This window comes from Gymnoscopelus braueri, assembly GCF_963280865.1.
Source record: "Gymnoscopelus braueri genome assembly, chromosome: 20".
NCBI lineage: Eukaryota > Metazoa > Chordata > Actinopteri > Myctophiformes > Myctophidae > Gymnoscopelus > Gymnoscopelus braueri.
Window position 1 is genome coordinate 3,346,947 of NC_137622.1, and position 16,406 is coordinate 3,363,352.

Consider the following 16,406-nt stretch of genomic DNA (forward strand, 5'->3'; position numbering starts at 1 on the left):
TTCAGAATCCCAGAGTGAAATACTGGGAATACCTACTGTAGGTAGTTGGATATTCTTATATTATAATGTTGTATGACTAAATCCTGAGATCCTTCACATGAACTGAAAAAGGAATAAAGAAAAACAAAATATTATGGGGGAAAAAACTAATAAAAATAAATACATAAATAATTTTACAAATAATAAAACATAGTATAAAAAAATAAAATAAATACATGAACTCAAATGACCGGAATTTAGGGACATATTTATGGAGACTGCAGTATGCCATAATATAGGGTTTATCCTCTCTCCACACGCACGCACGCGCACGCACGCACGCACGCACGCACGCACGCACGCACGCACGCACGCACGCACGCACGCACGCACGCACGCACGCACGCACGCACGCACGCACGCACGCACGCACACACACACACACACACACACACACACACACACACACACACACACACACACACACACACACACACACACCACTCATTTGTCTGATATGTGATTTTCTTAAAAACGTAACATGCCGTAATTTAGCCAAGTCTCAGAGACAATGTTAATGGCAGTTGTACTGTAATAGGCTACAATCATTTCCTTTCAATACTGCATGCTATTTGCATCATAAAGTAAACATTTTCACACATCACCATGAATGAACATCTCAGTGATATAATTTGAAGTTAACAAAATGCAAGGCATCTATCTGCCTTGCACACAACCCTATGCTATCATTACGTGTAATAATTTAACCTAAAATTGACTGCTACTGTATATCTGCTGGCTGTATCTCGTATTTGTACACCACTGGCTTTACCAGTGGGTGGGGGGTCCAAATGGACCCTTACAGATCTGTAACTCTGAGAGTGTACAAATTTTGTACACATTTGTACACTCTCAGAGTTATGGGAGTCCTTAAAATTAAAAGTATGAGAACCACAGGGCCATACAGTAGACACTAAAAGATGAACGTTTACACTAAGTGAAAAGATAATGAAAGAGATTGAGTTTTCTGGGCTTGTTGACCCAGACAACATTGCATCTTGAGAGGTAACTAGTTGGAAATCAAGTAACGGAAGGAATTTGAACCCGGTGAAGCCGGGTTATATGTTATTTACAGAAATGAAATTTAAAACAAGGATACTGCAGAAACAAAATGTCTTCCTTGAAGTTACATTACATATTGTTTATTTTTCATAAACCTCAACTCTCAACACTGGATGGAAGCCTCACAACTTCTGTTCCTACATGGACGGTATACATTGTGACACTGAAACGTCCTAGTCTGACTTTTGCCTCTTGCAATTGGCCAATTAAAGAATTCTGGAAAACCTTGCAGTGTCCCTTGCGTTTAGGCTGTCTTAGGGTATCGATTCGTCCAACACAGAACGTCAGCCCGCACGCCTCTGCTGTTGGTCATAGATGGCAGTGGTGATTCCCCATGTGATGCACGATCGCAGAATAACCAGCGAGCCGCCGCGGTACAGCAGGGCCACGCGCCGCTGCCGAGAGTCCCACAACCTCCTCCAACAGGCCCCCGCTCCGGCCGTCTCCCCACCCACCTGTGCCTGCATGTTAGCCACCAGCACAGACAGCGGGTACAGGGGCAAGCTCACCGCCATGGAGGTCAGGGTGCCGGACGCGAAAGAAGAGGCCATTGGGGAGAGCCCCTGTGCCTCCACGGCCTCGTATAGCGGGCCCTTCAGGCCGAAATACAGACAGCTCCCTAGGGTGTTGCGGGCCGCTACGGGCAGGAAGCCTCGGTAGAACCCCGACGCCGGCCCCTCGGACCGCAGCCTCTCCAGAACGCTCCTCCGCGTGGGCAGACTGCGGTCGTTCTGGCCGTTCTGCAGCACGTTCTGGACGCGCTCGAACGGCGTGAAGACCAGAGCCTCCACCACGCCCGCGCCCAGCCCGGCCAGCGCGGGGCGAGCGGAAGGGGGGACGCTGACGACGGGCGAAGCGGAGAGCAGGTGGAGGAGGTTGTCCTGGACCCCGTAAAGCAGCATGCCGTTCAGAGTCCTCATCAGCAAGGGCGGGACCACCCCTCTGTACAGCTTCACCAGCCCCTCCCCGTAGAGCTGTTCCACCGCGTGGCGGACCGAGGTGTTGTGGATCTGCTGGCGGAAGACGGTCTTGTAGACGGGGAACACGACGACGGTGGGGAGCGAGGAGAGCAGCGTGGACGTCCCCCCGTGCAAGAAGCTTTGGAAGTGAGTAGCCTTGGGCTTGGCGAGGGCCTCCCCATGGGCCTCCTCATCTTCTGGACGACCGGGACCACCACCACCACCACCAGCACCACCACCACCCCGCCCCATCTTCAAAGCAGAAAGACAGAGAGAAATCTTTTTATTTTCATGTCAGACACACAACAACCATTTCCATGAAATTAACAGTCAGCTCCAAAGAACATTATTGCTGTGTAGATTATATATTGTTTTATAGAAAAACAGAACTGAAAAGGATTTAACATCATTTTCACTTATTCACATGAATAAAACTAAATACAAGTTGTGGTTGAATGATAGATTATGAATTTGCCTGTATTAGTTGTGAGAACTACTGATTTAGAAGGCCTTTGTAGAATCGGCCTCAGGTCTTAATGGGTTAGCCCATTCAACAGTTTAGAAGACATTTGTAAAAACACATGTTTTTGGTAAAAAAAAACGTATGTTGCTATATATCAGTGGTTCTCAAACTTTTTCATGTCAAGGGCCCCCAAAATGATATGTATTTGGCCGCCCCATCTCAAAATATGTTGTTCCAGGGACCCCCCAGAGAGTGAGACTGTGTCGGAGAGACAGACAGTAGACAGTATAATAATATAATATACATTTGCAGGAGAGACAGACAGTAGGACAGCTGAGAGGGTCCAGTGCAGGAGAGACAGACAGTAGGACAGCCGAGAGTGAGACAGTGTAGGAGAGACAGACAGTAGGACAGCTGAGAGGGAGACAGTGTAGGAGCAGCCTGATCATCGGGTTGGTAGGAGAGACAGAGCCCATTTTAAAATAAAGTAGACATTGGTAGGCTTGAATAGGAATATTTAAATACTCTGCCTAATAATACAGAGATGTTCTGGAAAATCCTATTAACCCATTTAGACCTGGAACGCATCTGTATCATTTTAGATTTCTTTGGCTGTTCAAAAATAGTAGATATACAACCTCGGTGCCGCACTATGAGCTTGTATATCTGCTATTTTTGAATAGCCAAAAGAAATCTAAAAATGACACATGCGTTGAGACTACTGATGATGGTACTTACTTTTTTAGGCGTCAGCAACAACCATGAGAAGATGATTATTTGTCTAGGCTAGTTTACTATATGATAATAGGTAATATTGTAAGTCCCTACAATAATCTCCCAACAATAATAATAAAAAGGGACAGATTTTTGTTTCATTAACCTGCTCCTCTGTCTGATATTTGTTACGAGAATGACTGAAGAATACGGTGCTACTGTGCCGGTTATCAGCGTTGCCAGAACTTGCGAGAGTAATAAGCAACCAGGTCTATGAAAACAAAACGAAAAGAAGCGACTATGCTGCGGCTTTTCCTCCGAGGTGGAAAGACTGGTGATGCGAGGTTAGGCTGCGGCCATTTGCGACGTGTTCAGCTATTTTCCAAAACAAACAAACTACACTAATAGAAACAAGGCCAAGAAACCGCAACCCGCAACTACCAATATTTACAGAAAAATAAGCCCAAAGGCGCTTATAATAAGCAGACATGGCAACACTGCCGGGTATCTCTGCGTCTTAAATGATGACCACTGTATAGAAGGATAACTCGCTAGGATTTGCATATCCGGTTCAGAGCGGATACGAAAACGTTTTTTAAGATTACAATGGATGTGGGTGTGGAAATGACCAGATACAGTTAGGCGGGCTCTAGACCGGATATGAGTACTGAACAGTCAATGGAAACCAGGGCGGGGAACAGGCGGGGCAGGTGCGTAAAGCCTGAATGAATGGAGATTATTTTATTATAACCCTGATTTATGCGTCGTCGCACGACGGTGTCGCACGAAGAAAAATAAAAAAATGATCTACAAGATCACAACGTGTTGCATCCGTGACGCCTTGTGATCTTGTATATCTGCTTTTTTATTATTATTTTTTTGCCACGAAGCATAAATTAGGCATTTTAGCCTTTGCATGACTTGATCCCATAGCCCAGATGGACGGTCCCACAGCGATTGGCTAGTTCATTGTTGTCAGGGAGACCAAGCAGCTATGAGCTGCACTCCCACTGTGGGGAGATGTGTTAACAACTAAATAAATAAAATGAACACAAACAAAATGTTACGGGTGCTGTACGTTATTATTATTTATTTATTAATTATTATTATTATCTTGTTAAAACGGCCAATGTTAAAAACGTTTAAGCTCTATATTCAGTATATTCCGATCAATAACGTGGACTCTCCCAGTATAAAGGGAAATTAATTAACAGATTTGAATGATTAACTGTTCTATCTACACATGTATGCAGATGTTACACTAATATATATTAGTGTAAACACTAGTGTTGAGCTTGCAGATCAGCTATTTTCAAATGGCCGAAATGTATAGGGCTGAAGTGGGTAATGTATGTTTTGTAATCGTAATCAAAATCTACAAAGAAATAATTGGTGGAGTAAAAGTATAATATTGCCTCTGAGATGTAGTGGAGTAGAAGTAAATGGTTCATTTATATAGCGCTTATCCAAAGCGGCGCTTTACATAGATTGATTGTGCATTACATTCACCCATTCACACACACACACACACACACACACACACACACACACACACACACACACACACACGGCGGAGAAAACCTGCTCATCGGGAGCAATTTGGGGTTCAACGTCTTGCTCAAAGACACCGCTCTGGGAGAGCCTGGGATGGAACATGGAACTGGGAATCTCACGGTTCCCATCCGGCCGCTCTACCCCTGAGCCACTGCCGCCCCAGAAGTAAAAATACAGAAAATTGGAAATACTCCAGTGAAGTAAGAAATACCTCAAAATTGTTCTTAAGTACAGTACTTGAGTAAATGTACTTAGTTACTTTACACCAGGGGTTCTCAAACTTTTTTGGCCCAGGTACCCCTTGGAGGGGAGACATGAGGACCCCCTCATCCATTCCTCGCAACATCGATAAGCATATACTTACAACCACATGTGTACATTTAGATGCCATCGGAACTATTTGTATTAAAAACGTTTCAATCAAAATCATTCAGACCCATTTCATAGTCATAAACAGAAACCACTACTACTATATGAATCATGTGCCAATAGTCATTTTATTCAAATTGCTTTTGTGCAAAAACTGACAGCACACTTTTCAAGTAACTGATCTTAATGGTTCAGACTTCAGAAAATGAACACTTCTATAGTCTTTTTTAACAACACTTCTATAGTCATAATAAAAACAGACATGTAAAATGACCAGTCTAAAGGTGACTTTAGTAGGTGCTTCAATTTTAAAATAATAAACGTATTGTTAGGGATGTTCGATATTGACTTTTTTGCCAATATCCGATATTGTCCAACTCTTAATTTCCAATTCCGATATCAACTGATACCGATATATGCGGGCTTTTTTTTTTTTACCAATTAACTAATTGTCAGGTAACAACATCACATATCTAATCAAATAAAATAGTTATTATATCAATATAATATCTAATAAATATATAATACATCTAATATAATATGTTGTTTCAATAAAGTGAGTCCTGGGACTCACTGGTGGTCATTTGAATGAGTCCCACTAATCTTAGATTAGATGTTGGCCTATTTAACAGTGCAGAAGCATAATTGCCTTGATGCACATTAACGAGTGTCAACGGGCGTCAGCTGGACACAGACAAACACACCTGCCCTTTGCAGTGCTCTAATTTTAAGGTGACTGGAGTCTGTCTCATTTCTCGAGAGACAGCAGGATCCCAAAGCGGCAGTGGCGGCCGCCGTGACCCCGCCACGCCTCCGCCGCACCCGCTGCGGCGGAGACGCGCCCGCCTTGCCTCCGCCGCACCCCGCCTTGCCTCCGCCGCACCCGCCGCGTCTCTGCCGCACCCGCCGCGCCCGCCGCGCCTCTGCCGCACCCGCCGCGGCGGAGATGCGACCGCCACGGCGGAACGACCGCCACTGACAGCCACTGACTGCCACTGACAGCCACTGACTGCCACTGACAGCCACTGACTGCAACTGACTGCCACTGACTGCCACTGCCCGCCGTGCCTCCGCCGCACCCCGCCTTGCCTCCGCCGCACCCGCAGCGCCTCTGCCGCATCCGCAGCGCCCGCCGCGCCTCTGCCGCACCCACTGACTGCCACTGACTGCCACTGACTGCCATTGACTGCCATTGACTGACTGCCACTGACTGCCACTGACCGCCATGGACCCGCCACGCCCCACCACGGACCCGCAACAGACACCGCTGACAGCCACTGACCACCACGACCCGCCAAAACCAGCCACAGACCCGCCACTGACCTGTGGCATATTTTGCACATTGAGACAGAGCAGTTGAGATTTCATCAGGCCAGATCTTTGTCAATTTTACTTGAATTCTTATAATTGTAATGTTTATATGATCTGTCAAGTTTATATTTTCATTTGGTATCAGTCATGAATTTATTATAATTTATTTTCTCTCTATCAAAGATATCAAGCCGGAGTTTTCCACGCACGTAATTACGCACATAACATAATCTATCTATGTATCTATCTATCTATCTATCTATCTATCTATCTATCTATCAATTAATCTATCGTCTGTCACAAGGGTTTTCAGCCCAAGGACCCCCTTGCTGAGAGCGAGATGAAGCAGGGACCCCCTCAATATAGTATATTTTTTTCCCTCCACCGATAGCTCTTTGCCAAAAATAGCCTATCTACAAGCTCACAACGCCTCACGCTGCGAGGCGATGGAGCTTGTAGATTGGCTTGTAGATCTGTCTGTCTGTCTGTCTGTCTGTCTGTCTGTCAAAGGTCCGCGGCCGTAACACACAAACAAATGCGCAACCCCGCTCGCCACACGTCCCCTCCAAGGTGAATAAATAATAATTTTAGAAATAACTGATTAGGTAAAAATAACGGCTTGATCCAGCTGATCCAGTTGTCACTGTGCCTGCTATGTTATTTGTTATATGATGGTTGCAGTGACGTGTAATTGCGCATGACACATGCGTGCCACACATGTCTGTTTGGTTAATATTTTGATTATTATGATGATAATGATTATAATACAATACACATGGGACGTTATACAAGCATTATATGATTTCGTTTTTGATATAATTTCAACGGGGCATCATTCGAGAAGGCTTTCTGTCCATCAGACATTCACTGTTTGTCATAATAATAATAATATGAATAATAATAACCACCTTATTGACTATATGCGCGGACTTTCGATTGACTCTCTGTCCGTCAATGATTCAATGTTTGTCAGGATAATAATGATTGGATCCGTTGAAATCATATTCAGATGTGCATGCTGCCTGCATATAGATAGATAGATGGACAGAAAGACATATTCAGATGTGCGTGCTGCGTGCAGATAGATTGATGGACAGATGGACGGACGGACGGAAAGAACCACCCACCCTGTAATAGATACAGGAATGCTTGCTGTTAACACTGCTATTATATCTGATAAGTCTAACCAGCATTTATTTATAACAATCCCTGCACTTCTATGGTAATACAAATAATTGAAACTGCATCTAAGGCTAAAAGCAGCTCCAAAGTGGTTGAGTTACAGGGTGATTAACATTAGAAACAGTAGAAAATCAGTACAAAGCATATTGTAAGTGTACTCAGTGTTACTGTGAAACTGGGCCTGAGTGGGCCCGGTCGAGTTTTTGAGGGGCAGAAACGCGCTCAAAGCGCGCGCAATTCTTTTACATTAATTAATTATACGCGCGTGCGTGCCGTGCGTGTGGGAGAAAGGGGGGGAATAGTTATAGTATACCATCCAAAAAAATCTAGAACACACCACAGATAGATAGATAGATAGATAGATAGATAGGTAGGGTGTGTGTGTGTGTGTGTGTGTGTGTGTGTGTGTGTGTGTGTGTGTGTGTGTGTGTGTGTGTGTGTGTGTGTGTGTGTGTGTGTGTGTGTGTGTTACGGCCGCGGGCGTTTGACAGACAGACAGACAGACAGACAGACAGACAGACAGACAGACCCAGGCCGTTGGAGCACACTCACACTTGTGAGCTTGTTGATCGGCTATTTTTGGCAAAGAGTTACCGGTGTAGAGGGGAAAAAAAGAGCAGACCACGTGCGTAATTACGCACGGAAAACTCCGGCTTGATATCGTTTGACATTATAATAAATTAGAAAATAAATTATAAAAATTCATGACTGATACACCGGAAAATATAAACTTGACAGATCATAGAAACATTGAAATTATAAGAATTCAAGTAAAATTTACAGAGATCTGGCCTGATGAAATCTCAACGCAAAATATGCCACAGGTCAGTGGCGGGTCTGTGGCGGGTTTTTGCGGGTTGTGGTGGTCAGTGGCTGTCAGTGGCGTCTGTGGCGGGTCCGTGGCCGGGCGTGGCGGGTCCATGGCGGTCAGTGGCAGTCTGTGGCAGTCAGTGGCAGTCAGTGGCTGTCAGTGGCAGTCAGTGGCTGTCAGTGGCAGTCAGTGGCTGTCAGTGGCAGTCAGTGGCAGTCAGTGGCTGTCAGTGGCAGTCAGTCGCAGTCAGTGGCATGGCGCGGCGGAGGCGCGGCGGAGGCACGGCGGAGGCACGGCGGGCGCCACCGCCGTTTTGGGATTTCGCCCCTCCTGGATTTCTCTGCAAAAGCCCTTGAATATGATGGAATATGATTATGGATTACTGTGATTATGGTAAGCTCACATTTCACACACAACATACAGTAAGAACTCCTGTAACTTTCACTAGTCTCCCCCCAATAAAAAATAAAATAAAAAAACAATAAAAATGAAAAAAAAAAAATGATTTTTTTTTTAATTAAACATTTTAAAAAAAATAATTTAAAAAATAATTTAAAAAATAATTTAAAAAATAATTTAAAAAATAATTTAAAAAATAATTTAAAAAATAATTTAAAAAATAATTTAAAAAATAATTTAAAAAATAATTTAAAAAATAATAATAATCTGTGAATTATTTTCGTGGACGCCCTGGCTATGCCACTTTGAGAACCGTGGCTTTACACCACTGGTAGTGTAGAACTGTCCTACGTTTGCCCAACCAAGTTAACTTTTATTTATACCACATTGCCCTCTAGTGTTTTGCTTAAAGTAATACTAGGTAACGTTTTCAACAAAACTAAAGTTAAATTGTATATCTTTTGCGAGTGGCAAAAGTTTCACAACACCCACTCCGTGAATTTCACCCCCGGAAGCCTTTTATTTATATATTTTCTATTGAACGTGTACGGGGGGGACTTTCCTGGGAAAATGACGTTCCTGGCCAACGTCATGACGTCGTGGCCGACGTCCTCAGGAACTACCGCAACGGTTTCCTGTTTGGCCAGGAACTACCGCGCTATTAACAAAAAGGAACCTCACGCTGATTTTAAGATAATGTAGGATTGGAAGATCGAAAAAGAACAGAAAAAGAAAGCACAGCTCATGGTAACTAATGCTCCACTGGCTAAGAGAAACGATCCGTAGATAGTATAAAACAATTAAAAGATCGCTTTTTGAAACACTTCCGGGTTCCGGTGAAAACGAATGGAATTCTGGGTAATCGAGGACTAGGGAAATTGTATGCAGTGACGGTAGTGACCAGCAGAGGTTGCTAAAAATCGTTATTTGTGATTCTGCATTGTACAACTTTAAGTAAGAAGAGAGAGTTTGACCCTGGACATCACACCTGATGAAGTCAAGTAGAAGACGGCTCAAGGTAGAAACCTTTCTTTTCTTTTCTTTTCTTTTCTGCTGCTGTTTGTGTTGTATGCTGTGTATGTTGTGTGTATGCTGTGTGTATACAAATGTGATTCAAGCTGTTGCTCTATTGCTGCCATTTTGGGACCCAATGACTGGGTGGTATTGAAACTTGACAGTGACAGTGGCCAGTGTTTCTGGCTCTCCAATTGCAGGCTGATGTGAATCTATAGTGTGTCTGTTGTATTGTTCATGCTGTTGAAGGTTGTGATTTGTGACAGGGTACAGTATACGCACATGTACATGTACTGTATGTGGCTCCTGGTCACTTAAATTAACCTATGTGTGAGTTTTCTATCAAGCTAGAGTTTTTTTGGCTCTGACATAACAGCCATCAATTGTTCATTTGTAATTGAAGATTGATGTGAATCTACATGATGTCTGTTGTGTTGTGGCTATTGTTTCAGGTTGTGAGTTGTGTACAATGAAAGGATTATCCGCACTCTCTTCAGTTATATTCTTGATTGATTACTTTTTTTTATTTTTTATCCCACGATTTTTCACCCTTTTTCACCCGGTGCCAATTATCTAAGTGATTCTGGGCGCTACACCCCCCCGCCAGCCTAGGGAGCCCAGGGCCGAGCTCATGCCTCCTTCAATGCATGAGAGCCAACTGGGCTTCTTGTCACCTGACAGGGGGGACATTTTTTGGTTGGACGTAGCGCGTGGAAGGAACACGTTATTCCAACCAGTTCCTTTCCCCTCCATCAGGCCAGGGCGGCTGTCATGGGGGAGACGGTATAGCGACCAGGATTACTGCATGTTTTTGTGAGGGTATTAACTACCCTTGGAGACACGGGGAGAACATGCAAACTCCACACAGAGTTTTATTACCTTTTTTAATAGGTTCACAGCAGCAGCAGTCTATCTAGAGAAACGGACGCGTTTCGGCACGTCGGCCTTCCTCAGCGTTTCAAACTAGAATACATAAAAAAGGAAGTGACATATATAGCTATGCAATAGTGTACAGCTGATTCTCATTGGTGAATACAGTTCACTCACAATTCATAATACTGTCAATGTTTACAATAAAATGCATTATAAATAGTATTTGTATTTTACAGTTTCTTACAGTTTTCACAGACACCACAACCAAATAATTCGATTTACAAAAAATAATTCAATAATAGCTCTTCATTCAATCCCTTTGGGAACTCTGTACTTAGGAAATGGATCCAATAAGCCTTTGCAATAGTACCCGGTCCCCACTTCTACTTAGTGGGTTGACTTCTAAACCTTGAAATCTCTGTGTACAAATGTTTTACAGTATTCTAGTGCCTGGCAACTGAAGACTTCTTGTCTTTATTTCTAATATTACTCTTGTGCTCTGTAATTCTGTCAACATTCTCTTTTGGTTTTTCCCACATAGCAGAAACCATGGGGCACTTTAAAAGATAAACAAATTGTGTCTTGCATGTAATTCTCCCACCGTACTATCATTTCATACCATTGGCGAGGCTTGGAATGAAGTATCTTATCATGTATTAAGGATTTTAGCCTGATCTTTTCTGAAAACCTTGCAGTGCCCCTTGCATTTAGGCTGTCTTAGGGTATCTATCTACCTACTCAACATATGTGCCTGCTGCCTCTGCATTTGGTTATAGATGATGTTGGTGATTCCCCATGAGATACATGAACGCAGAATAACCAGTGGGCTGCCGCGGTACAGCAGGGTCACACGCCCTTGCCGAGAGTCCAACAACTTCCTCCAACTGGCCCTCACTCCTACTACCCTCTCTCTTGCCCTCTTCCCACCCACCTGTGCCTGCATGTTAGCCACCAGCACAGACAGCGGGTACAGGGGCAAGCTGAGTATGGAGGTCAGGGTGCCGGACGCGAAAGAAGAGGCCATTGGGGAGAGCCCCAGTGCCTCCACGGCCTCGTATAACGGGTCCTTCAGGCCGAAAAACATACCACACCCCAAGGCGTTGCGGGCTGCCATGGGCAGAAAGGCTCTGTAGAACCCTAAGGCCAACCTCTGAGAACCCAGCTTCTCCAGAATACACCTCAGTTCGGGCATACTGCGGTTATACTTTCGATTTTGCAACACATTTTGGACACGCTCAAATGGTGTAGAGATGATAGCCTCCACCACACCCGCACCCAAAAGCAGCTGGGCAAGCAAAAGGGGGCATGTTGATGGGTGAAGAGGAGAGCCGGCGGAGGAGGTTGAAAACGAACAAACGAAACTCTTTCATCCGTAAGGCTAAAGGTAAAATCCCTCTGAACATATTCACCTTCCCCTCTTTGTAGAGCTGTACAACTGCCGCAGAAACTGATATGTTGTGGATCTGCTGGCGAAAGATCGTCTTGTAGACAGGAAACAGGAGGACGGGGACGTGTAGGAGCAAAGGAGACCAAAGGTCCTCTTGTATATTGTGGCGAGGTTACTTTTGCTACACTTTGTGTGGTATTGGAGGCGAGTGGGTGAAATAATGCCACAACAAGGATTTATCCAGTCAGGACGTTTTACTGGCAGAACGCAGGTTTACAGTACTCATCACAGGCACAGTAACAGCACTTCAGGTCGGCGATAACACAGCAGTCGTACAGGTAGGCAGTATAACTCACGCATATACTACTGTAAGACACTTTGTGGCTGTCGGTCCGCGGTCCCTGGCACAGACGGAGGATAATTCACTCTACGACCATACACCTTGGAAACCGGAAGACAACTGACTCAAACAGGCGGGCTGCACAGATACACATAGGAACTCGCTGTGTCTGTGAGCCAATAAGAACACATTACGTCCAGTAAACACACACACAATAGGCTGTAGGTAATACTGTAGCTGGGAATAGGCTGGCATTTGTTCCCGCGTTACAATATCTTGTATCCTGGCCACCTTCAAAGCAGAGACAGAAATATGGTGATTTTAATTTCACTAGAGGTACGGACCGCTATGCGGCCCTCACAGCTACGTCACACCGCCGCTCCGACCAATATGCCCATATATGGAGATCTGTATCTGTCAGTCCTTGTCCCGTTTATGCCCATATATGGAGATCGCTGATGTTATCAGTATATGCCCATATATGGACATTTTGTGCCCATATATGGGCATTTTGTGCCCATATATGGAGCTGACTGATTTGTTTGCGCCTGATGCCATGACGACACATTGAGGTTAGACAACACACTCCATATTTGGGCGTAGCTGCATTGGGAACTCCTTATATGGTTATCCCAGTAGCCAATTTTAATATAGGATGCACAACAAGCATGAACATAATCCAATGGATAATGCATCCATGTGATGTTTTCTTTATAGTATGCTTACTAGGAGATTACAAAAATAGAAGAGAAAAGAAAAACGAAAAGGGATCATTAATTTTCACATACATAATTAATTGTATAAAAAAAATAAAGGTTATATCTGAATGATTTCAAGTATAAATCATTAACATAATACAGATGTGGGGGAAAATCATATTAAGAGACGAGGAAAAAGACCTGCCCTCTTCGGGTATAATATAGTTATAGTGGAAAATTGTATATACAAGTATATCCTATACAATATCCAGCTGCATGGAAATAGTAGCCCGCCAGAGCCCAGAGACCTGGGGGGCAGTACTCCCAGAGCACCCCAGAACATGTTCCCAACGGATTTTTTTTTTTTGTTGCTGTGCCTGTTTTAACTGTGAATACGTTTTTAAATGGTATGATGTCTCGTTGCTTTTTTATTACACAATACTTTTTCTAACTAAGAATGGAGGAAGGAGGACTGTTACAGCTCTGACCTTATTGACCACAGAGCAGCTATCCTTATCTCTCAGCAGAAATGACTCTACTACCTGAAACCTGACACTTTCTTTAGACTAGGAAAAAGTGTCCTCCGGGTGTTTGGCCCTTCTTACCTTAACTGCCCCCCCCCCCCACACACACACACACACACACATCCTAACCCTGAGATGAGATAATGCAATGTAAACGTACATGAAGTTTTCTCATAACAATAACGTTTTTGAATTGAATTGAGAATGATAACTGAGTTCAGTGTTAGACAGGATGCATTTACAAGGCTCTGCAGTCTGCAAATGATGTGGCTAACCACACTGAGTCTATAAACAGGATACGTATATAGAGGCTGCAGATAGAAAACAAATAATTAAGAAGGGAGATCTTCTTGACTCAAAATGAGCCAATGCTTATTGATAAAGATAGTTGATGTAGCTGAGTAAATGTAACTACTACCCACCTCCAACTTGGTTATCTGTGTCTGTAGCTCGTTGTTCTGTGTCTGTAGCTCGTTGTTCTTTGTGGTCATCTGTGTCTGTAGCTTGTTGTGCTTTGTGGTCATCTGTGTCTGTAGCTCGTTGTTCTGTGTCTGTAGCTCGTTGTGCTTTGTGGTCATCTGTGTCTGTAGCTCGTTGTTCTGTGTCTGTAGCTCGTTGTTCTTTGTATGCTGATGGCCTACTTCTTGTCGGAGATTAGTGATTTCCTTTTCCAGCTTGGCTATGCGTTGGCTATCCATTTTCTCCTCTGCGTCTTCTTCTGGAAATGCAACTACCGTAAATTTCGGACTATAAGCCGCGACTTTTTCCCCATTTTTCGACCCTGCGGCTTATATAACGGTGCGGCTTATCTATGGATTTTTACAGCTAACGGCCACTAGGGGCCACTAGAATGCAGTTCATTAAAACACCTGCGGCTTATAGTCCAGTGCGGCTTATATATGTACAAATCATTCAATTTAGCTGCTGCGGCTTATATTCAGGTGCGGCTTATAGTGCGAAAATTACGGTAATTGGAAAGAAAAGTACTTTTATAATATTGCATTCTCATGAACAATATATATATATATATATGGCTGTCCTCTTTGTCGATTTGATCATACTTCTATACTGAAGCACTTAAAGATGTTTCCAAATGGCTTTGTGTAGCATACTGGTTCTCATTGCATTCATTAGGTGGTTTCAGGGAGTTACAAGGTTCTGTAACAATACAGCAATGCATTGATATTAAAAAAGTAAAAGAAAAAGCATTTTTGAATACTTGAGTACTTTAAAGCAAGTACACCAGCACTTTGTCTTTGACACTTTGAAAATGTGACCGAGCAATCACTTGTGGTGTAATATTGACCAGGAGTATCACTTTGACTCAAGTAATAAGGTTCTGTGAGATTAATGATTAAAAGACTTTAAGCAAAAGTGAAAATAGGCTACAACTCAGTAGAATAATCCTTTAAACAACACACTTTTCTTGGTTATAATTATTCTTCCTATATAAAGACCTGGCTGAATAGTTGGACCAAGCCATCAATCAATCAATCAATCAATCAATATATGGAGAGCTTAGTCTCCTTTTATGATGTTGAAAACAGGGCTCTTCTCTGCTGCAACTATTGCAGCTTTGATGAGGAAATCTACCCTGCTTATTCTTTTTTTTCTTCTTTTCTCTTCCTTTTTTTATAGTTCATCGGTACAGCTCAAGCTCACCGCTGAGAGAGAGCGAAAGCTTAAGTTTATTTTGCCAATCAATGTAATGAATGAAAGGGAAAGAATACATTGTTTAACCTCAAAGTCAATTAATACTGCCAGTAACTAATGCATTGATAATAGGCCTACCTTCGTGCCAAGCTTTGAAGAAAAGATAGAACCTCTGGCAGCTTCTGTGACCTCAGCACAGACAGACCAAACACTCAGCAGCTCTGTGAAACTGCCAAGCCAAAGCCACCTGCCTCTATTTCTGCCTGTCTATACGTGGGTTGTTATGGGGTGTGTCCTTCCTCTTTCACAGGATGCAGTTTACATTGCATTTAATGTATTGAACTGTGACAAAATATGCTATTTATTGTTCCAAGAAAAAAAAAGCTGAAATGCTCCAGAATGCACATAAGATGGAATTTGTCATTAGAAAGTTTCCGTTTTGTAGCTTTTTGTCTAATGAGGGCCTTTACATGATTCAGTGTGGTTTGGAACAAATTGTGACGTGTGAAAGTGTGTGACGTGCCCAAAACATTTTCTCAATGGATGTGAATATATTTGCTGTGCCAGTTGTAACTCTGAATGTTTTTTAAATGTTATGTTTCGTATTACACAATACTTTCACCAACTAAGAATGAAGGAATGAGGACATAGCTCTGACCTTAACATCTCCCAGGTCAGAAATGGCTTTGCAACCTGAAACCCGACACTTGGGAAATTACCGACTACAAAAAAAGTGCCCTTTGGGCGTTTGGCCCTTCCTGCCTTTATGTCTCGTGCCCCACCCCCCACATAGACAATGCATTCATGATTTTTGTCAAATGATGCTCCTCCAGCAAACTTTGGACGCCAATTATAGCCAATGGGTTTGGAATATAAAAAAGCGGGATGATATGATACATGTCCACTCCAGAGCAGACGTGACCTACCCAATCTTTTCCCTACTCTTTTGTTCTTTAAGATAGCTATTCTTCGTCCATCGGTTCAATTTTTTTTCTTCCATTTTGTAACATTTTAATGAGGCCCTTGTCACCCTTTACAATGATTCAGTTTGGAA

General features: G+C 43.2%; 1 protein-coding gene and 1 pseudogene across 3 annotated transcripts; both read right to left on the minus strand.

Moving 5' to 3' along the window:
* Positions 1–820: 820 nt before the first annotated feature.
* On the minus strand, positions 821–15,533 carry LOC308075893 (solute carrier family 25 member 53-like). 2 transcript variants are annotated; one of them, XM_080415879.1, is made up of 3 exons: positions 15,491–15,533; positions 14,122–14,646; positions 821–2,312 (listed from the first exon to the last, which is right to left on the minus strand). In XM_080415879.1, the coding sequence occupies exons 2-3, from the start codon at positions 14,395–14,397 to the stop codon at positions 1,386–1,388; spliced, it is 1,203 nt and encodes a 400-aa protein (XP_080272005.1). In that variant the 5' UTR covers positions 14,398–14,646; positions 15,491–15,533; the 3' UTR covers positions 821–1,385. The 2 variants fall into 2 exon arrangements, with proteins under 2 accessions (XP_080272005.1, XP_080272006.1); XM_080415880.1 differs by having other exon boundaries at positions 14,122–14,414; positions 15,491–15,515.
* LOC308076317 (solute carrier family 25 member 53-like) lies at positions 11,421–12,497 on the minus strand (annotated as a pseudogene). The gene is made up of 2 exons: positions 12,494–12,497; positions 11,421–12,290 (listed from the first exon to the last, which is right to left on the minus strand). The product of its transcript is annotated as a solute carrier family 25 member 53-like (transcript).
* Positions 15,534–16,406: the final 873 nt, after the last annotated feature.